We start from the raw sequence: 26,798 nt of genomic DNA on the forward strand, positions 1-26,798 counted from the left end.
CCGTCAATTAATTTTAAGAAACCTGGTGGGGATTTACAGCATTTTGTGCATTTATTTTATATTCATGAAGTCCTCTCCATCCATGGGCAACATCCATTGGATGATAATATGAGCACAACTTCAAAATTAAACATGACATACGCTAATAATGAAAAAAATAAATGGTGCCAAGTTGCTGAGTTTGATCTTTTGAATTTCCAATCCTACCACCTTGTGACAAATGTCAACACAACCAACGGAAGTAAGCAGTTACAGTCACAAACTTTAGCAGAGGAAATCGCCCCCACTGCTAACTCTAAAAGCAAACGGCTCAGATAGTATTCTGGTCTGGAAGCTTCAGCCGCTGAATTTGCATTGTCTGAGCTCACCCAAGCCTTTGGCCAGCATCGCTGGTGTATCTCCTTGGGCAGGCTGAACAGGTGGCTATTAAAGGGATCACTCGGTATATTTAGCATCTGAAACCCGAGTAAAGTAACTCTCGGATTGGTCTGCCGGTTCACATGATAGTTTAGACGCTGATGCAGCTTGTAGCTCTCACCCAGCGTTTCTTGGGAGGGGAGCGTTGGGGAGGCTCGAGCTGCGGGAGAAGGTTACTTTTAACTATCACAGGTAAGATTTCGTTATTTCTGTCTGAAATGCTGATTGTAAGCATGTTCTTGCAAAGTGGCGCCATATTTAATGTGTGCTTTTGTTACTTTAGAATATTTCTGGTCAGGATAGAACCGATTGGGTCTTCAACCGTTCTTTAGAGTACGGTTAACCTCCTGAACCATGACGCTGGTAGTTCTGTCGTTTTAGGACATTTCTTGGATGGTATATGCATGGTAATAGCCGCTCTGGTTTTGTGTTAATTACAGAATCACGTCCAGGCTACTGGCTATTTTCTTTCAATATTCGAACATTCAGAAAAGGATCGCAGCCTGTGTTCCTAAATTTATCCATGCTGCCTTGGGCTTTGCTTGCCTCAGAAGGAATTGCAACCCAGCTAGCTAAACTAAACCAGCCAATTGCACAGTGGTATTAACATGTGTGACAAATTTCTCGAGGCATAGGAACAGCTGTTGAAAACCCTGGCTACTTGATCTAGACGCTTTCCTGCTTCCCCTCCCCCCTCCGCCCCCCCCCCCCCCCCCCCCCCCCCCCCCCCCGCTTATTGTGTCACCCATTGAGACTTAAAATTGACAGATCAAGCAAATCATTCCTTGAATTCAAACTGGGCAAGGAAATACCCAGGCCTTCATTTAATTTTATTATTTGACACCACCACTTAAACCAGCTTTCCCCCCCTTCCCTTTTTATTTTACAGCTGTAAATTAAAGAGAGCAGAAACTGGAGCGAGTACATTCCTGTGGCAGTTGGACAGTGCCCAGTCTCATTCCTGTGAGGTCGTCGATTTTACCTTATTGCTGACATCCAGCAAGTATTTTTGCACACGGTATGTCTGCCATATATTATATGCCTATCGAGATATGTATATAGGGACACCTCAAGGCTCATTTCGTTCCTGACCCCATTACAGAGCCCATTCAAATAAACTTATTTTTGCAGATCTGTTTTTTTTCTCACCCCTATTACCTGTGCATTTTATATTTCTATTTGGTCGCATTGGTTTCGATTCTGACCCGCTGCCTTATTTTAGGACGCTCGATCCGTGACACACAGTAAAAATGGAAGACGACGAGGGGGAATATGAGGAATATGAGGAATATGAAGAGTATGAAGTGGAGGAGACTGTAACGGTAAGAAGTGTAAAACAGTTGTGGAAATTTGATTTCGCTGGAACAAAATCAACAAATTTGCTTTCTTACTCCAGTTTTTTCTCCATATATTGAACACTTAAAAACAATTTTCTAATGATATATTCCACCAATAATTACAACAGATCAACATTGGTTAAATCTTCAAGATAAAGTTTTTTTGATTTCAACAATGGCAGTAATTAAAATGCCAAACTTTTATTTCATAGGTCAAACAATGTGTTAAAGTTGTCTCTTGCTAAAATTAAAGAGGGCGGGCTCTTAAAAATAAGCACAGCCTTTTCCCCGAGCAGTAGAAAAATGTGTCTAACAATTAGCAAATAATGCTGCTATTTTCGCACAATGACAACAAATTTCCTTCTTGAAGCAAACGTTTATTTTTCTGCACCTCTTAAATTGAAGTTTACATGTTTTATATTGAAAAGGACTTAATGAGATGAAGCAAAAAAAAACGAGTGATCTTTCGGTCTCAAAACGTAAAAAAAGAGGCACATTTGCCTCAAGACGTCCCACTGGGAAATAAAACTCAAGGTTAATCTTCCCTTATCCTTTGCGATATAGCTCACTGCTATTTCCCCGCTGCAGTTCCAAAGTATTGCGATATTTTAGCAGTCAGTGCTAATAAAAGGCATGCTGAGCATGCAGAAGGAACGCAGCATCCAAGTTCAAACAGGCTGAGCGATCAGTCTCAAGTGGTTGGTAGGGAAGGATCTGCTATGGCAGATCTGTAGGGAAGGATCTGCTATGGCAGATCTGTAATAAAATCCAATACAACTAACTGGCCTTGGATATCTTTATATTTTCCTCCTGGAATATTCCTCTATTGCAGTGGTTTCAATTACAGCCATTATTTGAAATCACCAAGAATAGACCATTAATATAAAATACACTTATGGATTTTGATAATTTCACATTAATAAAAAATATATCTTTGTTGAATAGTTATCATCCATAGGAACAGTTCATCACATTAATTGCATATTAATTTTAATTTACATTTCTGATTTGTATTTGTTTTTGGCATTTTCCTAATGCATTTTTCATAATTTTTCATAATTTTCTGTGATGACTGAAACTTAGGGGGTTGGTCAACCCTCTAATCATTTTAAAAATCATAATTTACTGTCATATTTGGGATTGTGTTTTGCTCTACCTTGTAGATCACTAATTGATACCAAGAACTAATCTTTAACTCAACCAATGAATACACATTAGATACGTCCAATCTATCTACTCTTATGACTGCAGGGGATTTCCTCGTAATTATAATGTGATAATTATAGGGGCTACCAATCCTTGTTCTCTTGGAATTCTCGGGATTACTTGCTTTAGAAAGTGGAATCATTCATGATGAATAACCCCAATGATGGAATATACATGCTTAGTCACGATATAAAGCAAATGCTTGTAGTAATTCGGTTCATGTTGGCCAGTGGTTGGTCTGTAGAATTGACTACGTCAGCACCCCTGGGTTTAGGAAGATAGAACAACTCACTCCTCACTCTTGATCACCAGATAGTGACACCTACTGGAAATTATATACATGTAGTCAGATCAGGCTCTATAGTGATGCCATCTAGCAGCAAGTTGCCTGCTGACACTATCTGTGTTCGAATGGACAGTTGGGAAAGGTGCCTGTGTCCCAGTTACCTCAGCTTTAGAAGAGGGCAGGATAAAATTGGGTCAAAATAATTAAACACCCCTCCTGAAAGCAGAGATTGGTGCTGGAAAACAGCTGTGACTCTGACTATTTTTCCCTCTCCCTCCTTCAGGAACACTAAAGGCAATTACAAACATCTCGAATACTACCTCGGGTGAAATGAGGAAACATAGCTCAGACTGGGAATTAAACCCGGGCCCTCCAATCCTATACTATAATTAACAACCAATTCCGCTGTAATGAGTTTGTTCAAGTCTTTGTAACTACTGGAAAATGATCACCGAAATGCATTAAAGTTCTAAGCGGGCTGGCTGAGTAGAGGCTGTTCCCTCTGACTGGAGGGTCCAGAACGGGTGATTGTAGCCTTAGGTTAATTGGTCACCCACATAGGACTGAGATGACTGGAAGGATCTTCATTTGGAAAGTTGTAAATATTTGGAATACTCCACCCTGGAGCACTTGGGATGCTCGGTATATTCATGACTAAGACTGATGGATCTTTGAGGACAAAGCATATGGAATAGGGCAAGATAGTGGAGTTAATGTAGAAGTCCAACTTACTGAATTGCATGGTGTACTCCTACCACCATTTCTTATGTTCTTATCATGCTTGATTCTTATCTCTGAAGAGATATAGCCCTCAGTTGTATCAAGACACAGTCCCGTCTAGTTACAGCAATTAACAATGGGCGCTAAATCCTGCAAATTGATTTTACCAAATGGAGCTCAATGTTACTTGTGTGGGCAACTTTGCCCACCACATGGAACATCTTGGTATTTGGTAGAAAATGTATCTGTTTCGTCAAATTTTCTACCCCCAAGAGTTGCTAATTGTATAGTCCTAAAATGTGAGCACATTCCAATTTCAGTTTTGAAAATGGCTAGAGATGGGTAAAGTAGTTCTGCTCTTCCTGGGGTTTACATTAGTAATAATGAAGTTTTCAACAACATCATTCAGACGTCTGTCATTGTAACACTGTTTGTACTATTGAAGGTGCGTTGTAAAAAATAATGCCACATTTAGCATAAAATAGTGATGACAATGTATTTGTTCAAAATCGGAACTAACTGGGTTAAACCTTTTAAAATAGTAAACAAGGTGCTATTAAGTTTCCCCAAGACCAAAAATAAATTTGTGATAGAATATGTTAAGCATGAAGTGGAAGTATGTTAATATGATATGAGTTAATTTTTCTGTTGACTGTATTATTGTGCAGAACAATCTCAATTCATTTCATTGTGCATGCGCTGTTTAAGCATCACAAAACATAAGCTGTGTCTCTTATCATGATGTGTGCATTTTGTAACCTGCTCATCTGGTAGCCTTCCACACCCAGGTTGCTAACCTCCTGTAATCTGTTTTCTCACCTCCACTCTCCATCGTTCAGACAATAACCCGTAATCATCTTTGGCTTTTGTTGGAACATCCCACGTTACTTTCAGAGAAAATTGTGTAGTGTTGTGTGAAGCGATAAACATTGTCACAAGTCCAAGATTGTTTTCATACCATCACCATGAAGAATGGTCTTTCATCCATGACAAATTTGTTCCATGTTGCCATTGTTTTCTTCATGATGGCCAAGATCCAGCTCTGGAGTGAGTCCATGTAGCCTTGTCAAGTAATTGAATTGGAAATTGTAGTCAGTTGTACTACTTCAGGCCTGAAAATGAGTGGGAGATTCTAGCCGAGTGTCAGAAGACTAGGAAATATGAGCCAACCCTCGGCTGGTTGCAATGAGCTAAATAGACTAAAATAGACTTGGACACAGGATTACAACAGGTTCATAATGTGTGATGTGCATCAGGTAACACACACTGTGGGGTTTGCAAAAGGTCATCGGAACAGTCTATGCATGTATCTCAGTTTCGCTACTGACATCATGACAAAGTAATTCACACAAAGATGTTTTATGCAGGATTTAGAATAAACCAAATGTTATTCATCATGACGAAAAAAATGGCGCTTCCGGCAGGTAAAAATCTCACCCACTTGAACTGACTTGAATAAAACTCCATTTTATTTTCCGAAAAATGCCTTTATTTCATGCAAACCCAAAATAATGAATCAAAGCTGCTCAGCATTATGCTACAGGCATTATTTGCTTAGAATCTTCTCCTATTGATTATTTGCCTGTGCTGGGGACATCTCTTTCCACTTCTAATTCTAAGGTTTCCATAACTCCCGTAACCTTTTTCTTAACCGCTTCTTCAAGTCCCAAATTTCCAAGTTCACGTTCCGCTCCATGGTTCGAGCACAAAAATCAAGGCTAACATCCCGTGCAGTACTGAGTATGGGCTGCGCCTATGGAGGCGCTGTCTTTCAGGTGAGACGTTAAATCAAGCCCCCATTGGTCCTCACAGGTGGACGCGAATGATCATTTGGCATTGTTTTGAAGAAGAGCAGGGGGGGTTATCCCTGGCATCCTGGTCAATATTTATCCCTCAATCAACATCACAAAACATAACAACAGATAACCTGGTCATTGTCATATTGTTATTTGTGGGAGCTGGATGTGTGCAAATTGGCTGCCCTGTTTCCTACATTGCAACAGTGATAACTCTTCAAAAGTACTTCATTGGCTGTAAAGCAAGTAGAGATGGCTGTGAAGCATACCTCAATTACTAATGGGTTCAGTAGTCATTCCCCTCCCCACTTAGGCACTGTTGTTTCATTCCACATTTTGTTGATATATAACTCACTTCTGGCAGAGCAAAATGGATTCCCAACCTGCCCCCCCCCCCTCCCCCACTCCTCTACAAAACATTGATGGCTATGAAATGCTTCGGGACATCCTCAGACCATCTGCCCTGCTTACTTATCATCGTTCGCCTTATGAGGGGATGATTACTTCCTGCAGTTCCCAGGGTTGAGGGACTTCAGAAATGTGAAGAGACCAAAGATCGATCCCCACAGAGAGTGGAGACGATTAAAGGGAGATTAAATAGAGGGTCATGAGGGGTTTTGATAGGGTAAATAATGATAAACTGTTTCCCCAATTGTGAAGGTTGGTAACCAGAGAAGACAGGTTTAAGATAATTGGCAAAAAGGACCAGAGGGGAGATCAGCAGAATTTTGTTTTATACAGGGAGTGCTGTGATCTGGGACGTATGGCCTGAAAGGATGATGGAAGCAGATTCAGTGATACCTTGAGGAAATTGCAGGGCTACGGAGCAAGAGTCAGTTTTTTCAAAGTGTCAGCGAAAGCACTATGGGCCAAATGGCTCCACTTGGTGAGGTAAGGCTCTCAGGTACATGGATTAGGTTTAGCAAATTCGTAATCACAGGGCAGCACGATGGCGCAAATGGTTAGCATAGTTGCCTCATGGCGCCGAGGTCCCAGGTTCGATCCCGGCTCTGGGCTACTGTCTTTGTGGAGTTTGAACATTCTCCCCGTGTTTGCGTGGGTTTCGCCCCCACAACCCAAAAGATGTGTAGGGTAGGTGGATTGGCCACGCTAAATTGCCCCTTAATTGGAAAAAAATGAATTGGATGCTCTAAATTAAAAAAAAAAAAGAATTCGTAATCACGGGCGTCATTCTCCGACCCCCCAGCAGGTCGGAGAATGGCCGTTGGCAGCCGTGAATCCCGCCCCCGCCGGTTGCCGAAGTCTCCGGTACCGGATATTCGGCGGGGGCGGGAATCGGGCCGCGCCGGTTGGCGGGCCCCCCCGCTCGATTCTCCGGCCCGGATGGGCCGAAGTCCCGCCGAGAAATTGCCTGTCCCGCCGGCGTAAATTAAAGTACCTATTTACCGGCGGGACAAGGCGGCGTGGGTGGGCTCCGGGGTCCTGGGGGGGGGCGCGGGGCGATCTGACCCCGGGGGTGCCCCCACAGTGGCCTGGCCCATGATTGGGGCCCACCGATCCGCGGGCGGGCCTGTGCCGTGGGGGCACTCTTTCCTTTCCGCCTCCGCAACGGTCTCCACCATGGCGGAGGCGGAAGAGACTCTCCCCACTGTGCATGCACGGGAAACTGTCAGCGTCCGCTGACGCTCCCGCGCATGCGCCGCCCCGAATGTCATTTCCGCGCCAGCTGGCGGGGCAACAAACGCCGTTTCCGCCAGCTGGCGGGGCGGAAATCCCTCCGGCGCCGGCCTAGCCCCTCAATGTTGGGGCTCGGCCCCCAAAGATGCGGAGCATTCCGCACCTTTGGGGCGGCGCGATGCCCGTCTGATTGGCGCCGTTTTGGGTGCCAGTCGGCGGACATCGCGCCGTTTGGGGAGAATTTCGCCCCACGTTCTTCAAAAACATACTTGAGATTTTGCTCAACCTGGCACAGAGAGAAAATCTTTACCAATGAACTTTGAATATAGTCAGTCCCACAATATTGTCCTCTACTCTTATTCTTTTGCCTTTTAACGTTGGGTAGAGAGCATTGTTTTTGTTAAAAGAATACTCTGGTGGTTGCTTTTCGGCAATAAATTAGTTATCATCACGCATAGAATTCATAGAATTTACAGTGCAGAAGGAGGTTATTCAGCCAATATTCTGTAGAGCAATCCATTCTGTCCCATTCCCCTGCTAGTTTATAAGACCATAAGACATAGGAGCAGAATTAGGCCACTGGGCCCATTGAGTCTGCTCCGCCATTCAATCACGGCTGATATTTTCTCATCCCCATTCTCCTGCCTTCTCCCCATAACCGCTGATCCCCTTATTTCCTTCAAATGCCCATCCAATTTCCTTTTGAAATTATTGATTGTCTCCACTTCAACCACCCTTGTAGTGAATTCAAAATCACTGTGGAAGGATGACTTCTTCACATCTGCGCCACGGTATCTCTTGCCCGAAACCTTTCGTCTGTGTCTTTTAGACCTTGTACAATCAGCTAATGGGAACAGCTTTTCTTTATTTACCTTTTCTAAGTCTATCATAATCTTGTAAACCTCTATCAAATCTGTATTGCTCGAAGTGGAATGACTGCAGCTTTTCCAACCTAAGCTTTTAGCTAAAATCCCTCACCTATGGAACCATTCTGGTAAATCACCTTCGCCCCCCTCTCAAAGATCCTCACATCCTTCCTAAAGTGTGGTACAAGGACTGGATGAAATGAAAATCGCTTATTGTCACAAGTAGGCTTCAAATGAAGTTACTGTGAAAAGCCCCTAGTCGCCACATTCCGGCGCCTGTTCGGGGAGGCTGTTACGGGAATCGAACCGTGGTGCTGGCCTGCCTTGGTCTTCTTTCAAAGCCAGCGATTTAGCCCTGTGCTAAACAGCCCCCGTCCGATGTCACACTCTCGTTGTGACCTAACCAGAGATTTGCAAAGGTTCAGTATAACTTCCCTGCTTTTATTTCCCTTAATATCTCCTTTTAACAAGCCCAATACCCCATGTGCTCTGCTAATTACTCTCTGAATATCTCCTGCCGCCTTCAAGGATCAAAGATCTACTCACATGAATCCTCATGTTCCTCTGTCACTGTACACGCTTTAGAACTGTGCCCTTAAGTCTATATTCCCTCGTCCTATCCCTTCCACCAAAATGCACCACATCACACTTTGTATTGAATTGCATCTACCATTTGTCTATTCATTCTGCTGGTCTATCTATATCCCGTAGCAGTTGATTGGCATCATCTTCAATGCTTGCCACACCTCCAAATTTGGCATAATCATCAAATTTCACTTGATATTCCATTATCAAAAAGTCATAATCAAAGAAAAACAGTAGTCCCGGCATTGACCACTGGGGAACGCCACTGCCTACCATCCTACACTCTGAAAAGCAACCATTTAACATGACTTACTCTTTTCTATCCTTAAGATAAATTATTTATCCAAACTAACATTGATCCTCCTATTCTGTAAGTCTCAATCTTGTTAACTAGCCTCTTATGCAGTACTTAGTTAAATGAAATGAAATGAAAATTGCTTATTGTCACGAGTAGGCTTCAATGAAGTTACTGTGAAAAGCCCCTAGTCGCCACATTCCGGCGCCTGTTTGGGGAGGCTAGTACGGGAATTGAACCGTGCTGCTGGCCTGCCTTGGTCTGCTTTAAAAGCCAGCGATTTAGCCCAGTGAGCTAAACCAGCCCCTGTTTTCTTAAAATTCATAGACAGCTTCATTGGATTCTATTGCCACCTTCTCACTTCACCAAAACATTTCATTAGATTAGTAAAGCACGATCTTCCTTTTACAATCCGCCCTGCCTCCCTAATTAGGTCAAACTTTTCCAACTGACTGATTCTTCCCCGATTCCTGTTTCTAAAATCTTACCTACCACTGAGGTTAAACTAACTGGCCTACAATTACTAGGCATGTCCTTATATTTTCATAGAATCATAGAATTTACAGTGCAGAAGGAGACCATTCAGCCCATCGAGTCTGCACCGGCCCTAGGAAAGAGCAGCCCACCCAAGCCCACTCCTTCACCCTATCCCCATAACCCTGTAACCCCACCCAACCTTTTTGGACACAAAGGGCAATTTAGCATGGTCAATCCACCTAACCTGCACATCTTTGGGCTGTGGGAGGGAAATCGGAGCACCCGGAGGAAACCCAAGCAGACACGGGGAGAATGTGCAAACTCCGCGCACAGACTCAAGCCGGGAATGGAACTTGGGACCCTGGAGCTGTGAAGCATCAGTGCTAACCACTGTGCTACCATGCCGCCCTTTTAGATTTGATTTGATTTACTGTCACATGTACCAAAGTACAGTGAAAAGTATTTTTCTGCGGCCAAGGAGCGTACACAGTACGTACATAGTAGACACAAGAATAATCAATAGGGAACATTGACAAATGGTACATCGGCAAAACAGTGATTGGTTACAGTGCGGAACAAGGGGCCAAACAAAGCAAATACATGAGCAAGACCTGCATAGGGCGTCATGAATAGTGTTCGCAGGATCCTCAGATCTGAAAGAAAACATAGAAGAACATAGTTAGTAATTATATAAGGAGAGGAAATAGTTTTAGTAGGTCAGAACGCTGATAGGAGATAAAAGAAAAGGGACAGGGGGAGAGAGCTCGCAAAGAGCCACCATGCTCTGGCGCCATCCTGGACCTTTTGAACAAAGGTGTCACATTTAATAAAGGTGAAGGGAGTCAGACGAGTATCATAAAGAAGATGTTTATTTATAATGCGTGCTATTTACAAAGGGGCCCAGTTGAACCTCACCGGGTCCTCTCTCTCTGTCGGTCAGTTCCTATCTGGCCCACCTTATATGTAATATGGTATAAGTCAGTTAACCGGTGAGCTCATACGGGGGGAACAATCAACCCAGCCCCATGTGTTCTGCGCAGGTTATTTACATCACATTTGCCAGTCTCCAAATCCTCTGACTCCTCCCCAATATCCAGGGAAGACTGGAAGATTATGAAAAGCCCTTTCATTATTTCCACTCCCATTTCATCTATTTAAAAAATACATGCATAAAATAATTGACATATAAATGAAGATAACAGTGATGAACACCCATCAGTTGCATGTGTCCTGAACTGTCACACAAGAAAATATCTCTGACACCACCTTCTTCCCTCTGTGCTTCCAGGATGTGGGAGTGTAGTGCCATGTTCTGCACTGGTAACTGAGAGGTTACCAATTTAAAACACACCATAGCAAGTTATAAGCCTAATTTAATACATCCTCCAGCAACAAGAGGTGAATAAAATATCCAGTAAAGCTGCTGGATTGTAAAACATAACTTTCTTCACTAATGTCTTTTAGCCAAGGAATCCTGTAGACTACACCCCCACATTATATGGCTGCTTCTTATAGGCTTAGTCAGCCACTCTGTTCTAAGCAGTAAAAGAAAGAACTTAGGCGGTGTTCTCCGTTTCTGAGACTAAGGGCTGTGTTTTACGGTTTTGAGGCTATGTCCGGAGTATTTTTGTTCGACAGGGATATTAATGGATGTGGAACACAGATGTATAACTGGGATTTAGTTACGGATCAGACATAAAGCGGTTGAATGATGGAACAGGCCTGAGGGATAGAATGGCCTACTCTCGTTCCTATGTTCTGAAATGTAAATCGATATAATACAGTTCAAGGTTCCTTAGGCAATACAGAGAAGATCAATTACACTAAATAAATCTTGAAGGGCCTTTAATGGACTCGCACAGAGCTGGAAAGTAGTGGGGCAAGGTGATAACGTTTTGTTTTTGATTCCCTGTGGGGTTTGCTCCACTATAGTACCACACATACGAAGTTGAGAAGGTGATAGAGGGAAAAGAGATTACAAAGGTTACAGAGGTAAAAGAGGTAATTGCCTGCACATCTTGTGCTACAGGTGTGCATGGAGCAGTTGTTTATGTGTTCTCCTGACATTAAAATTGTGGCTGACGCGGGTCACTGGGCTGAAGGAGCCAAATTTGCCAATTTGCATGAGAATTCGCTGCTAATGACTTTATTGTCGTCCTTTCCTGAGAAACACCAGGCAGCATAATTATACAGCTTGCTACTGATACTTTTGAGGAACAAACTGAAATCCTGGCCCCTCTGCAAGATGGGTGCTGCGCGCTTTGCTGATCTTCAAAGTCACCCAATTGAAACCACGACTCAACTTTTGGCGTTTCTAAGATGAATGAATTAGCCACTAAAAGAACAGTTTGTTTGCACAATTATGCGATACTTCATGTTCAAATGTGCTTCCAAGCCACTTACCGATTATTATCCTCAACACAACTCTCCCGTGAGTAATCCACACCAGGACCCAATCTCAGATGAAAGAAGAATTGGCATTTAAACTATTTTGGATCAAGATCTATAGAATTTACTCGACCAGCTTTCACTCAGCCTCTGAAAACCAATACAACAAATGGAAGCGGGTAAGGTTGAAAGCACAGAATGATAAAATGTCACAATAGAAAAGAGTTAAATCTGAGAACTCTAGAGATCTTGATGCAAACGTACAGATGTAAGTCCGTTCTGACATTTACCACTATCACGCACCTTAATCAGGCTTTCATACATCCCTCTTTGGTGCCACACAGCTGTGCTGGTTATACTGGGTAAGTGTCAGTATAGTGAAGGCATGATTCATGGTTCCTTTAATTTTCTTTCGAAACTTCTTGGATGCTCTGCCTGTTTGGGGTCGATAATGTTTGCAAGCATTGGAATATATTTGATAAGCAGCAATCATGGCTTTGCAGTAAGCAGCATGGTGAGGGTTTGATGGAATATCTTGCTTAAAGTCGAAGCTTCCAGGTTAGGTTGCAAATTATTTTTATGTGAAGATTTTATTTCTAGATTTCACAAATGTGCGTTAATGTTTACTTTGGTGTCAAGTTCACTCTCACACATCTGACACGTATAATGCAGTCTTTAACAAGTCTTAAATTGTCACAGTTATTCCTATTACATAGAATCTGATTGCAAGCAACTTTCTTCTGCCCTAACAAACGTTGTAAAACTATCAAATAATTAATGGGATATTTCATCCCCAAAAATGTAGTTGTCTTTTCTTTGTCTGTAGGTATTGAATTAAGAATTAAAAAAACAAAACAATTCTGCTGACAATTCTGCCAGAATTAATTTGGGAAATGGTAGCCATATTCCATATGGAAAAAATATTCATTTAAACTGCCTACAATGACAAGAATAGTGATCAAAACCTAATCTTAATAATATGACAAAGAGCAGAACAAAGAAACTGCAATTTCATCCAATTAGTCTTTCTCGTCTCGTTTTAATGATAGGAAGTTCTTTTTGGCTTTCAAGAAAAGTAATAACATGTAGCAATGTTTCCTGCTCTCTGCCTGGAACTCACCAAACCGGAGCAGTAAAAAGTAAGGGTTTATTGAATGTTTTGTAACAGGCTTGATACTGCATGGTCACTTTTGGTAGACCAGTTCTGCATACCAGCAAAAGTACTACACATAAACTTTGTTGCAGTAAATATGAGAACGATAATCCCGCTGTCCAATTAACATGTTTCTTTCTTTCAAGGGTTCAGAACCACAAACAATCATTCGAGAAGTGACAACAGTAAGTAATAAAGTTAAAATATTTGTGAATATTAGGAGGTGCTTTATTTTCAGATGTGATTTCAACATTGTTTTGCTGCAGTGAATATGACATCTTTTATACAGCTAATCAATCACATTTTCTGTACCCAAGGTTTCAGGACCACGAACAGTTACTCATGAGGTGAGCACAATAATGACCAGCGCTTTGTATAATCAAGGTCAAATTAATAATATGCACTATCTTAAGTGTGACATCCTTTTCTTCTTGGGTTCTGCGCTCAAAGGGGCCACAGCACCACAATCTCTACCATTGGGTAGGGCCAGGAGTCAGTCCCCAAATCCACCTCAACAGGAACTGGGATTGAACCCCCGTGGTGTTGGTGCCAATCGGATCCACACCGAATGTGAGCCAACCAGCTCCCAAGGAACCTGAGTTGCTGTGGTAACATACACGTTTCCATGCATCTTGTAGCCACGGGCTGTGGATCATAGTGATAGATGCTCCAATTTATTTCCATCACATGGCTGACCAAAAAGCTCCCTCCCGCTCACCATTGACTCTTCTTGGAAGGATTTACAAGCTAACAGTAAACGTGTGTACTGATATGTATAATTTAAGGAGAGTAAAGGGTTAACAAGATGACAAAACAAGAACAAAGAACAAAGAAATGTACAGCACAGGAACAGGCCCTTCGGCCCTCCAAGCCCGTGCCGACCATGCTGCCCGACTAAACTACAATCTTCTACACTTCCTGGGTCCGTATCCTTCTATTCTCATCCTATTCATATATTTGTCAAGATGCCCCTTAAATGTCCCTATCGTCCCTACTTCCACTACCTCCTCCGGTAGTGAGTTCCAGGCACCCACTACCCTCTGCGTAAAAAACTTGCCTCGTACATCTACTCTAAACCTTGCCCCTCTCACCTTAAACCTATGCCCCCTAGTAATTGACCCCTCTACCCTGGGGAAAAGCCTCTGACTATCCACTCTGTCTATGCCCCTCATAATTTTGTATACCTCTATCAGGTCTCCCCTCAACCTCCTTCGTTCCAGTGAGAACAAACCGAGTTTATTCAATCGCTCCTCATAGCTAATGCCCTCCATACCAGCAACATTCTGGTAAATCTCTTCTGCACCCTCTCTAAAGCCTCCACATCCTTCTGGTAGTGTGGCGACTAGAATTGAACAGTATACTCCAAGTGTGGCCTAACTAAGGTTCTATACAGCTGCAACATGACTTGCCAATTCTTATACTCAATGCCCCGGCCAATGAAGGCAAGCATGCCGTATGCCTTCTTGACTACGATACATGACGTTCATGTATCAACACTAGATGACATCATTCAGTAGTCTTATAAAAGGCTGTGTCTCTAAACATTCTGGGAGATGCTTATGCAGAAAATAATGAGAGGTTGAAATAGAGTGTTAGATGTATTAGAAAGACAGTATAGATTACTGTAGCATAGATTTAATACTGTTGTTTTGTTAGCTATTACTTAGTAGAGTGTGTGAACCATTTAAAATAGTGTAAAATATACTAACTTTGTTTTAAATACATAGCTTGATGTTCTTTGGAAAGACTATGACTTTTAGCTATCTTGGAGAACTATACAAGGAACATAACATGGTACCAGGTAATTACTGAAGTCATTGAGTTAAAATTAGATAGAATCTAAAAAACAACATGTGCTCAGACTTCGATGGCAAGACTGCTTCCAGACCTGTTACATCAACTCACCCAGACAAGTCGAACTTCATGGAGAAACTGCAGACTCTGAAACAGTTCTGGACTTCTGGTAAAAATTATGTTAATTGGAAAATTTTCAAGCAGCAATTTCAACTGTACCTCGCTGCCTCAGATTTAGATTCAGCTGATGATAACAGAAAACTTGTGTTATTTTTAATAATGGCTGGACCACAGACAATTGAGCTATATAACTCCTTGCAATTCTCCTGTGAAGATAATAAAAAGAAATTTAATGTAGTGATTGAAAAATTCGACCTCCCCTGTAAAGCTCAGATTAATGAAATTTATGAGAGATTTGTCTTGAAAACGAGAGTGCAGAAAGATGGAGAATCTGTAGATTTCTTCATTACTGATTTAAGATTAAAGTCACAAACCGGCAACTTCTCAATCCTTTCAGACTCAATGATTAGGGATCAAATTGTTTTTGGCATCAAAGGTGAAAAGCTAACAGAACGTTTATTAAAGCAAAAAGATTTAAAATTGGAAGATGCAATTGAAATGTGTCGAGCGAATGAAACATCAAGGAATCAGTATTCCGATTTACTGATTGAAGAAAAGAGCGTGAAAATGCACCTCGGGGCCGACTGCGTTGGATCTGTGGCACAGTTGAGAAATAAGTGCATTTCAGATGGCAACCATATTACACATGCACATAGCTGTTCTACGCATGCGCACTTCAACAAACTACGCGATTTAGATGAAGACTGTTCTGCGCATGCACGCAAACAATTTGTTCATGCTGAAAGCAACGTCATGATGTGTGGACATTGTGAACACGCCCACCCACAGATAAAATCCCCAGAAAGTGGAAATGTTTGCTCCAAATGTGGCAAAATGAGTCACTTTGCTGTGCAGTGCAGATCTGCATTAAACGTGGCACACTTTAAAACATCAAATTCAATAACGAAACATATGAATATTCAAAGTGTTCATACAAGTGCAGATACCTCAAAGATAGATAACCCTAATGTTAATAAGATGGTTATTGTCTTGAAGATTCTTTCTTTGTGGGTATTGTTGAGAAGTACCAGACAACTGTAAAGAATACTTCCTATCTGCAGATACGGCATCCAATACAATCAATTAACACAGAAGCTGAATGGAACACTCCATACAACGTAATGGTTCCGAGATTGTGTTCAAACTGGACACTGGAGCAGCTGCTAATTTAATCAATATTCTTGATTTATCCCAACTATGTCATTGTCCTAAGATTCAGAAAACTGACTGCCAGTTACGTGACTACAATGATAACATGATTACTTCTTTAGGGTCATGCTATCTCTTAGTGACAAACAACGGCACTGCAATATCTTTGCGGTTTGAAATTGTTGAAGGTGGACGTTCATCACTTTTAGGTGCTCAAGCCTGTCAAGACTTAAACCTTGTGAAACAAATCTACAGCAATGACAAAACTCTTCCGCCTTTGCAGGAAGACATTGAAAGCATACTAACAAAGTTTCCTAATGTATTTGAATACAAAATTCAACTAAAGGTGAATGCTAAACCAGTGATACACCCTCCAAGAAGAGTTCCTGCTCCGTTACGTGACCGTCTCAAGCAAGAACTGGAACGAATGCAGCACCTTGGGATTATTTCCAAGATCACAGAACCTACAGATTGGGTCAGCTCGACGGTGTGCATGAAAAAACCCAATGATGACCTCAGGATTTGTATTGATCCGAAGGTTCTAAATATGAACATCAGGCGTGAATACTATCCAATACCGAAACGCGAGGAAATAACGAATGAAATGGCTAATGCCAAGATATTCTCCAAACTTGATGCTTCGAGAGGTTTTTGGCAAATGCAACTGGATGACACAAGCTGTTTTAACAGAATGGCATAATCGCAGCATCTGAGATATTCCATCGTGCCATGGAACAGATGACAGAAGGCATAGATGGAGTTTGTGTATATGTTGATGATATTATAACATGGTCATCTATTTGTCATGAACACAATGCAAGCTCTTGCAAGAGTTACAGAGAATGCACAAATACGGATTGTAGCTCAATCGGGCCAAGTGCAACTTTGGAATCACAGCGTTAACATTTCTGGGTACCAAATATCGGAACATGGTGTGCAACCAGATAATGATAAGGTTGCTGCTATCCAGAAGAGGTCCATCCAAGAAGGTAAAAAAGCAGTTCTGAGATTCCCTGGTGTAGTGAACTTCTTAGGAGAATTCATCCCCAACCTTGCTTCACGAACAACTGCCTTGCGTCAACTTATAAGGAAGAACATATTCTTCTCATGGACTGCAGAACACTCAAAAGAATGGTCTGATCTCAAGTCAGCACTGTCCACATCGCACCTGCCCTTTCCTCCTTTGATCCTGGGCGAGAAACAAAGTTTTCTACAGATGTGAGTCCTCCTTCAAAAGAATGATGATGCTTTTTGGAAACCCATTGCATATGCATCCAGATCTGTGACCAGATCAGAGCAACGTTATGCTCAAATCAAGAAAGAGTGTTTAGGCTTGCTTACGGGAATACAGAAATTCCAGGACTACGTGTATGGACTTCCGATGTTCACGGTTGAAACAGATCAAAGACCACTAGTTGATATAATAAAAAAAGATTTGAATGACATAACTCCAAGACTGCAATGAACTATCATGAAACTAAGAAGGTAGAATTTTCAACTGGTCTACACTCCAGGGAAAGATCTTATAATTGCCGACGCATTATCTCGTGCTACGGAAACAGATGAACAGCAGCCTGAAATAGTTCAACTTGTAGAAGCTCAAGCGGAACGTCTAGCCGAAAGGAAGCTGTTCAAATTTCAGAAATATTAGATCTGATCTCACTGTCGTAGATGGATTGCTACTTCATCTCGATCGTCTTGTCATTACTACAACACTAAGACACTCATCCTCCAGAAGGTTCATGAAGATCATTTAGGTATAGAAAAGTGGAAACGTCGAGCGAGACAAACAGTATATTGGCCTGGAATAAGTACTCATAACATACCCAATTTTGTGCTAGAATGTGAGACATGCCAGTGAAATCAGTCGATACAGAGAAAAAAGAAACTCACGATCTCGAGAAGATTCCGTGGTCGAAAGTTGGTATTGATCATTTTCATTTTCATGGTGGTGATTATGTGTTGATCATCGACTATTTTTCAAACTACCCGGAAGTAATGTAATTGTCTGATTCTACTTCGAAATCCGTGGTCAAAGCGAGTTATGACAGACAATGGACCTTGCTTTGATAGTAATGATTGGACAGAATTTGCTCGTAACTATAATTCCACTCATGCCATGTCTAGTCTTCTTTATCCGCAATCGGATGGCAAGGTTGAAAAACACGTTCACATTGTGAAACAACTTTTTAAGAAAGCACTTGAGTCTGGCTCAGATATGTTCTTAGCTTTATTGAATTATAGAGCTACTCCTCTCTCAATTGGTTTATCTCCTGCTCAGTTATTAATGAATAGATCATTGCATACAACTCTTCCATGTTTACAACTAGCTGATCCTGATCTTCAGCAAGTCATAGAGAAAATGCAGCATCAAAAGCATCTTCAAGAGAAATACTGCAATGAACATGTGAAATCGATGGAACCACTTGATCCAGATGATCTAATGAGAATTCTCACTGGAGGATGGTCTGACTTAGCTAAGGTCATACGCCAAGCAGCTCCTCACTCGTATATTGTTAAAGCGACTGATGGTTCTGTTCTTAGAAGAAAGGAATGTGCTCTTTTGAAAGTCTAGATCATCAAGAATCAGAAAGAAACCTGACTTAATTTGTAAAAAAACCCACATTTTTAACAAATTTTGACTCACTTGCTAACTTTCGGCATACATATTAATGTATCATGTAATATCGTTACTTATATTTTCCTGTTTGTACTGTAAAAAAAAAAGGGGGATGTAATGATATGTATAATCTAAGGAGAGTAAAGGGTTAACAAAATGATGTTCATGTATCTCAACACTAGATGGCATCACTCAGTAGTCTTATAAAAGGCTGCCTCGACTTCCGGGTGCGGCTATGCAGAGCTAGGTCGCATATTCGGCAGCTCCTGCTTGGAACGGACTTTTGGGCTCTTTTACAGGGCCCCCACGGCATTTGTTTGACATTTCCCGGTGTGGGAAGAAGGCTGCAATATTCCCCCGACAGTGTCCCCCAGGAAGGGTATGTCTCTTGGTTGCCAGACACACGCAGAAACAGTAAAAGATTTGGCTGCAACTGCAGGATAAACAGGGCCTCTTCCAGCATGCAGGCGGGGGAAGGGCAAGCTTAAAGCTGCAAGCTGACCTGAGGGCCTGTATCAAAAGTGAATTCTAGCAGCAGAGGGAACAACTGTGAAAAGACCTCATCAAGGCCACTGAAGGGACTTCCGGTTGCGGTGATGCCTAGCTAGCCGCACGCTTCGGCGGCTCCAGCTCCGACGGACCTTCGGGCTCTTTTAAGAGCCCCAACGGGGAATTTTTCGACGACGCAACCCGGTGTGGGGAGTGTGAGAAGGGAGTCCCCCCCAAACGAAGGAGGAAAAAACCGGCGGCGGCGGCTGCAGCGCGAGGAATCGTCGACCAAAGGGTCAGAAAGAGAGAAGTACAAGATGGCGGCAGAGAAAGCGCAGGCGACATGGGGGCCTGAGCATGAAATTGTGAGACGGTGCGTGGAGCTGCTGAAGAGGGAGGTGCTGACCCCGTTGCTACAGGCAATTGAGGGGCTCAAGGAGACATTAAAGACCCAGGAGACAGAGCTCCGCGTGGTGGAGCAGAAGGTGACAGATATTGAGGACGAGATCCTGGGCCTGGCGGTTAAGACACAGACGCACGAGGCACTTCATAAAAAGTGTACTGAAAGGATCGAAGCCCTAGAAAATGGAGCGCGAAGGAAGAACCTTCGGATACTGGGTCTCCCTGAGGGTGTGGAAGGAGTGGACTGTGGAGCGTACGCAAGTACGATGCTGAGCTCACTGATGGGTGCTGAGGCCCCTACGGGCCCCTTGGAGGTGGAGTGGGCAAATCGGATTCCGGCGAGAAGACCAAAAGCAGGAGAACCACCCAGGGCGATAATCGTGCGATTTTACCGCCTTAAGGATAGAGAAGAGGTCCTGAGATGGGCTAAAAAGGTGCGGAGTAGCAGATGGGAGAATGCAGTGGTACGGGTATACCAGGATTGGAGTGCGGAGGTGGCGAGAAGGAGGGCGAGCTTCAACCGAGCCAAAGAGGTGTTGCATAAAAGGAAGGTGAAGTTCGGGATGCTGCAGCCGGCAAGACTATGGGTCACGTATCAGGAGAGACACCATTATTTCGAGACGGCGGAGGAAGCATGGACCTTCATCAAAGAAGAGAAATTGGATCGGAACTGAGGGACTGATGCTGCAGGAAATGTTATTGTTAATGTTACGGTGGAAGTTAATTGAGAAGTAAACAGGGAAGGGGGGAGACATTGGGGAAATGTGGGCGCCGGTGAGGGGGGAAAGACGGGACATAGTTGGAGAATGGGGAAGGGGAGGGGGAGGGGAAAGGGAGCTGCGCCATAAGAGGCGGGTCAGGTAAAGGGATGTTCCCGCACCAGAAAGAATAAGGCGGGAAGACAGGCGCAAGGCGGATGGGAGTTCCCCACATGGGGGGGGTCGAGGAGTGAGCAGGAGCAGCCGGGGTCAGTTGAAGTCAGCTGACTTACGGAAGTAATATGGGGGGAGCAATCATGCTAGAAAGAGATCTAGCGGGGAGGGGGGGAGGGGGGGGGAGGGGGGACAACTGGGTTGCTGCTGCGGAAATCCAAAAGGAAATGGCTAAAGAGTGGGTGGGCGGGGATGGTGTGCGACGCTGGGGGAGCGAGCGGGAGCGCGGAGGCGGGATATGGGACTGGCCTAGAGAAGGTAATGGCTAGTCGACACGGGAGGGGGGCAGGTGGCCCCCTTGTGAGGCTGTTCACGTGGAACGTGAGAGGCCTGAACGGACCGATAAAAAGGGCCAGAGTGCTCGCGCATTTGAAAGGACTAAGGGCAGACGTGGTTATGCTCCAAGAGACGCACTTAAAGGTGGCGGACCAAGTTAGGCTAAAGAAAGGATGGGTGGGACAGGTGTTCCACTCAGGACTGGACGCAAAGAATAGAGGGGTGGCCATTTTGGTGGGGAAACAGGTCGCATTTGAAGCAAAGAACATCGTAGCAGATAGCGGAGGTAGATATGTAATGGTGAGTGGCAGGCTGGAGGGAATGGAGGTCGTGTTGGTTAACGTGTATGCCCCAAACTGGGGCGATGCGGGATTTATGAGACGGATGCTGGGGCGTATACCGGACCTGGAGGTAGGAAACTTGATTTTAGGAGGGGACTTTAATACGGTGCTGGACCCGGGGCTAGATAGATCCAGCTCAAGGACCGGAAGAAGGCCGGCAGCGGCCAAGGTACTTAAGGGGTTTATGGACCAAATGGGGGGAGTGGATCCATGGCGATTTCTTAGACCCAGGGCTAGGGAGTATTCCTTCTTCTCCCATGTCCATAAAGTGTACTCCCGGATAGATTTTTTTGTTTTGGGAAGGTCGTTGATCTCTAGGGTGGAAGAAGCTGAGTACTCAGCCATAGCGGTTTCGGATCATGCCCCACATTGGGTGGACCTGGAATTAGGAGAGGAAAGGGAGCAGAGAACACTCTGGCGATTAGATGTGGGACTGATGGCGGATGAGGGAGTGTGTGCAAGAGTGCGGGGGTGTATTGAGAGATATCTGGAGGTCAATGACGACGGCGAGGTCCCTGTGGGAGTGGTATGGGAAGCACTAAAAGCGGTGGTCAGAGGAGAGCTGATCTCCATTGGGGCCCACAAAAGGAAAACAGAGGCCAAGGAAAGGGAAAGATTACTGGGGGAGATTTTAAGGGTGGATAGGGAATTTGCAGAGACCCCGGAGGAGGAATTGTACAGGGAGAGGAGACGACTCCAGACGGAATTTGACCTTCTGACCACCAGAAAGGCGGAGGTACTGTGGAGGAAGGCACAGGGGAGGAGGTATGAATATGGGGAAAAGGCGAGTCGCCTGTTGGCTCATCAATTGCGAAAGAGGGCAGCAGCGAGGGAGATAGGAGGAATTAGAGACGAAAGGGGAGACACGGTGCGAAGGGCAGGAAAGATAAATGAGGTGTTCAAGACCTTCTATGAGGAACTGTATAGGTCTCAACCCCCAGAGGGAGAGGAGGGGATGCGGCAGTTCCTGGACCAATTGAGGTTCCCGAAAGTGGAGGAGCGGGGGGCGGTAGGCCTGGGGGCACCGATTGGGGTGGACGAGGTTATTAAGGGACTGGGAAGCATGCAAGCAGGGAAGGCCCCAGGACCAGACGGGTTCCCGGTGGAGTATTACAGAAAATATGTGGACTTGTTGGCCCCGTTGATGGTGCGGACGTTCAATGAGGCCAGGAAAGGGGGGACTCTACCCCCGACGATGTCGGAGGCGACGATATCGTTAATTTTGAAGAGGGATAAAGATCCGTTGCAGTGCGGGTCCTATAGACCCATTTCATTGTTGAACGTGGACGCCAAATTGTTGGTAAAGGTACTGGCATCGAGGATAGAGGACTGTGTCCCGGGGATGGTGCACGAAGATCAGACAGGGTTCGTAAAAGGGAGACAACTGAATGTTAACGTGCGACGACTATTAGGGGTGATAATGATGCCCCCAGTGGAGGGGGAGGCAGAGATAGTGGCGGCAATGGACGCAGAGAAGGCATTTGATAGGGTGGAGTGGGAGTACTTATGGGAAGTGTTAAGGAGGTTTGGGTTTGGGAACGGGTTTATTAGCTGGGTTAGACTTCTTTATGGGGCTCCAACGGCAAGCGTAGTTACAGGTCGACATAGATCGGAGTATTTCCGACTATATAGGGGAACAAGACAGGGATGCCCGCTGTCTCCATTGTTGTTCGCGTTGGCAATTGAACCTCTGGCCATGGCGTTGAGAGACTCCAGGAAATGGAGAGGGGTGATTAGAGGGGGAGAAGAACACCGAGTCTCGTTATATGCGGATGACCTATTGTTATACGTGTCGGACCCAGCGGGGGGAATGATAGAGGTTATGCGAATTTTGAGGGGGTTCGGGGATTTCTCGGGGTATAGGCTAAACATGGGGAAGAGTGAATTATTTGTGATACATCCAGGGGACCAGAGTAGAGAGATAGAAGGCTTGCCTCTAAGGAAAGTGGAAAGAAACTTCCGATACCTGGGGATTCAGATCGCTAGGAGCTGGGGAACCTTGCACAGACTTAATCTGACACGGTTGGTAGAACAAATGGAGGAGGACTTCAAGAGGTGGGACATGCAGCCTCTATCGCTGGCGGGCAGGGTGCAAGCAATTAAGATGATGGTCCTCCCGAGGTTCTTATTTGTATTTCAATGTCTCCCTATACTAATCACTAAGACCTTTTTTAATAAAATAGACAGGAGCATCACGAGCTTCGTGTGGGCAGGGAAAGTTCCGAGAGTAAGGAGGGGGTTCCTTCAGCGTAGTAGGGACAGAGGAGGATTGGCACTACCGAACTTGGGCGATTACTATTGGGCCGCCAATGTGGCAATGATACGTAAATGGATGATGGAGGGTGAGGGAGCGGCGTGGGAAAGACTGGAGAGAAAGTCCTGTAAAGGGACGAGTTTAGAGGCGCTGGTGACGGCGCCGCTACCGATCTCACCTAAAAAGTTTACCACGAACCCGGTGGTGGCGGCAACATTGAATATCTGGGGACAGTGGAGGCGACAGAGAGGGGTGCGGGGAGCCCTGGTGGGGTCCCCAATCAGGAACAACCATAGGTTCGCCCCAGGAAGAATGGATGGAGGATTTCAGAGCTGGTTCCAGTTGGGAATTAGGAGGGTGGGAGATTTATTTATAGATGGGACTTTTGTGAGCTTGGGAGCATTGGAGGAAAAGTATAAGTTGCCCCGGGGAAATTTCTTGAGATATATGCAGGTGAGGGCATTTACTAGACAACAGGTGAGGGAATTTCCGTTGCTCCCGACACAGGGGATACAGGACAGGGTGCTTTCAGGGGTGTGGGTCGGAGAGGGCAAGGTGTCAGAGATTTACCGAGAGATGAGGGAAGAGGGGGAGGAGTCGGTGGGCGAACTAAAAGGAAAGTGGGAAGAAGAACTAGGGGAGGAGATAGAGGAGGGTATGTGGGCTGATGCCCTAAGCAGGGTAAATTCCTCTTCCTCATGCGCCAGGCTTAGCCTGATTCAATTTAAGGTGCTACATAGAGCACACATAACGGGAGCAAGATTGAGCAGGTTCTTTGGAGTGGAGGACAAATGTGGGAGGTGTGGTGGGAGCCCGGCAAACCACGCACATATGTTTTGGGCATGCCCGGCACTGGAAGGGTATTGGAAGGGAGTGACGGGAGTGATTTCGTGGGTGGTGAAGGCCCGGGTCAAACCAGGCTGGGGGTTAGCTCTATTTGGAGTTGCGGAAGAGCCGGGAGTGCAGGAGGCGAAAGAGGCCGACGTTGTGGCCTTTGCGTCCCTAGTAGCCCGGCGCAGGATCCTACTCATGTGGAAGGAGGCGAAACCCCCCGGACTGGAGGCCTGGGTAAATGATATGGCGGGGTTCATTAAACTGGAGCAGATAAAGTTTGCCCTGAGAGGATCGGCTCAAGGGTTCACCAGGCGGTGGCAGCCATTTCTCGACTACCTAGGGGAACGTTAGAGGGAAGACAGATGACCAGCAGCAGCAACCCAGGGGGAGGGGGGGGGGGGGGGAGGAGGGGGGGGGTTAGTTTAGGTCAAAGATAAAGGGGTTTTGTTACTTGTGTATTGTTTAAAATTTCTGTATTGTTATTGTTGCGTTTGCTTTGTAAGAGGGGAAAAATTGTTGTTTGGGAAAAAATTTTCAATAAAACATTTATTAAAAAAAAAAAATAAATAAATAAATAAAAGGCTGCCTCTCTAAGCATCCTGGGAGAAGCTTTTGGAGAAGATAGTGAGAGGTTGAGATAGAGTGTTAGATGTATTAGAAAGACAGTATAGATCACTGTAGCATAGATTTAATACTGTTGTTTTGTTAGCTATTACTTAGCAGAGTGTGTGAACCATTTAAAGTAGTGTAAAATAAACTAGCTTTGTTTTAAATACATAGCTTGATGTTCATTGTAAACACTACGATTTTTAGCTACCTTGGAGAACTATACAAGGAACATCACAATGTGGATGGGCAGGCACTCTTTCCCAGGGTGGAGGGGCCAGTCACTAGGGGACACAGATTTAAGGTCTGTGGGGCAAAGGTTAGAGGCGATGTGCGAGGCAGATCTTTTTACACAGAGGATTGGGTTTGTTTATTGTCACGTGTACCGAGGCTAGGATGGGTATAGAGGGATACGACACTAGGAAGTGCTGAAGGTTTTGGCCAAAGGTGGTATAATGACCTGTACAGGCTTGGAGGGCCGAATGACCTGTTCCGGAGCTGTATTGTTCTTTGTTCCACGTTCTATCTCTGTTTTGACCGCATTATGAATGCACCTTCCTTTCCCATCGAGTCCCAGAGTAGGACTTGAACCCAGAACTTCTGGCTCCAAGGCAGGTGTGCTACCCACTCCGCCACAACCCCACCTTTTTGACACCTTTTATCAGGTACTAAATAACTATTGGTCTTTCCTACAAGGTTTCTGAACCACACACAGTCATTCGAGAGGTAAGAACCTCAACGTGCTAAATAATCAGTAGATGGCCTGGATCTTGCAGTGAAATTGTTAGCATTCACCATCAGGTGAAACCGACAGCAGCTTCCAAAGTCTTCAGTAAAATGCGGAAATGTCGAAGTTGTTGTCGGTGGTTCCCCATTCTCCACAGGTGCATTGTCTAAGTCCCTGCAGTTGGCAATGTTCCAAAATCTGTCAAATTGATGGAAGCCTCCACTTCAATACTGTTAGTCTCACTGTAAAAAGCCTTGCCTGGTTGAAAGAGGTGTGACTGGGTTTTTAATGGTCTATTAAACCTCTCTGCTCCTAAAACACAGCTTTATATTTCTGGAATCGCCAAATTTTTCCCGTATGATTTTTCGAATAAGGTCCACATACTTTTGTAGATTTTAAAAAAGTTTGTTATGATGGGTTATTTTAACTTCTACCTTAAACCATGTTTGCGTGTGTTTGTGTGTGTCCTAACGATATTTTGCTGTTGCTTAAATGATTAACAAGTGAAGGAATCGGTGGTTTTTAACTTCCTGGTTTGGTTTCTATGAGAATTCTTCAAATGTGATTGGCTGCTCAGCCTGTTTGATGGCACAGAAGATCTTTGTCCGCTAATGCCGGGATCAAAGTAACATCGAGAGCGGGCATATCCACAGCACAGATATTGCTAGATCTCTCGAGCAGCTTTCTTCGACAGCGAAATCCAGGCCAATGTTTGGTAGTACATTGCTCGCTGGGACAGAAGCAACACTGTGTGCGCGGCAATAAATATGAACTTAATATACTGAGCTACTTATCCTTTTTGCAGGTGACAGAGCCACACACAACGGTGAGCATACGTGACAAGTTAGTGGATATGTGGATAGTGGATATAGTGGCTGTGTATTTGTTCACGCAATGGAGCTAAGATTGTTTTATTCATTTTTTAAGGTTCATAAGTCAGCTTCGGGGCTACCCGTCAGAGAAGTAAGAAGAAAGAAGAAGGTCGACAGGTCAAAATATATGACCCCTTATCTTGAACACAGTCATAAGATGCAGGATCTGTTCAGTTCGGTATGAAATCTGTATTTCTTGCTTTGTGTATTGATTTGTT

General features: G+C 44.3%; 1 protein-coding gene across 50 annotated transcripts in view; it reads left to right on the forward strand.

Annotated features, from left to right (window-relative positions):
- The first annotated feature begins 513 nt into the window (after nucleotides 1-513).
- Nucleotides 514-26,798, forward strand: part of neb (nebulin) — a 376,446-nt gene continuing 350,161 nt past the window's right edge. For 48 of the 50 annotated variants that reach the window (XM_072470732.1, XM_072470804.1, XM_072470803.1 and 45 more), the window contains exons 1-8: nucleotides 514-609; nucleotides 1,307-1,435; nucleotides 1,640-1,739; nucleotides 13,311-13,349; nucleotides 13,482-13,511; nucleotides 25,678-25,707; nucleotides 26,514-26,534; nucleotides 26,636-26,758. In XM_072470732.1, coding sequence (XP_072326833.1) covers nucleotides 1,668-1,739; nucleotides 13,311-13,349; nucleotides 13,482-13,511; nucleotides 25,678-25,707; nucleotides 26,514-26,534; nucleotides 26,636-26,758 — 315 coding nt within the window. In that variant the 5' untranslated portion in view covers nucleotides 514-609; nucleotides 1,307-1,435; nucleotides 1,640-1,667. The remainder of the gene's footprint in view (nucleotides 610-1,306; nucleotides 1,436-1,639; nucleotides 1,740-13,310; nucleotides 13,350-13,481; nucleotides 13,512-25,677; nucleotides 25,708-26,513; nucleotides 26,535-26,635; nucleotides 26,759-26,798) is intronic. The other 2 variants (XM_072470752.1, XM_072470742.1) reach the window with 2 other exon arrangements.

The sequence above is a fragment of the Scyliorhinus torazame genome, chromosome 2 (genome assembly GCF_047496885.1).
Source record: "Scyliorhinus torazame isolate Kashiwa2021f chromosome 2, sScyTor2.1, whole genome shotgun sequence".
NCBI classification, from domain to species: domain Eukaryota; kingdom Metazoa; phylum Chordata; class Chondrichthyes; order Carcharhiniformes; family Scyliorhinidae; genus Scyliorhinus; species Scyliorhinus torazame.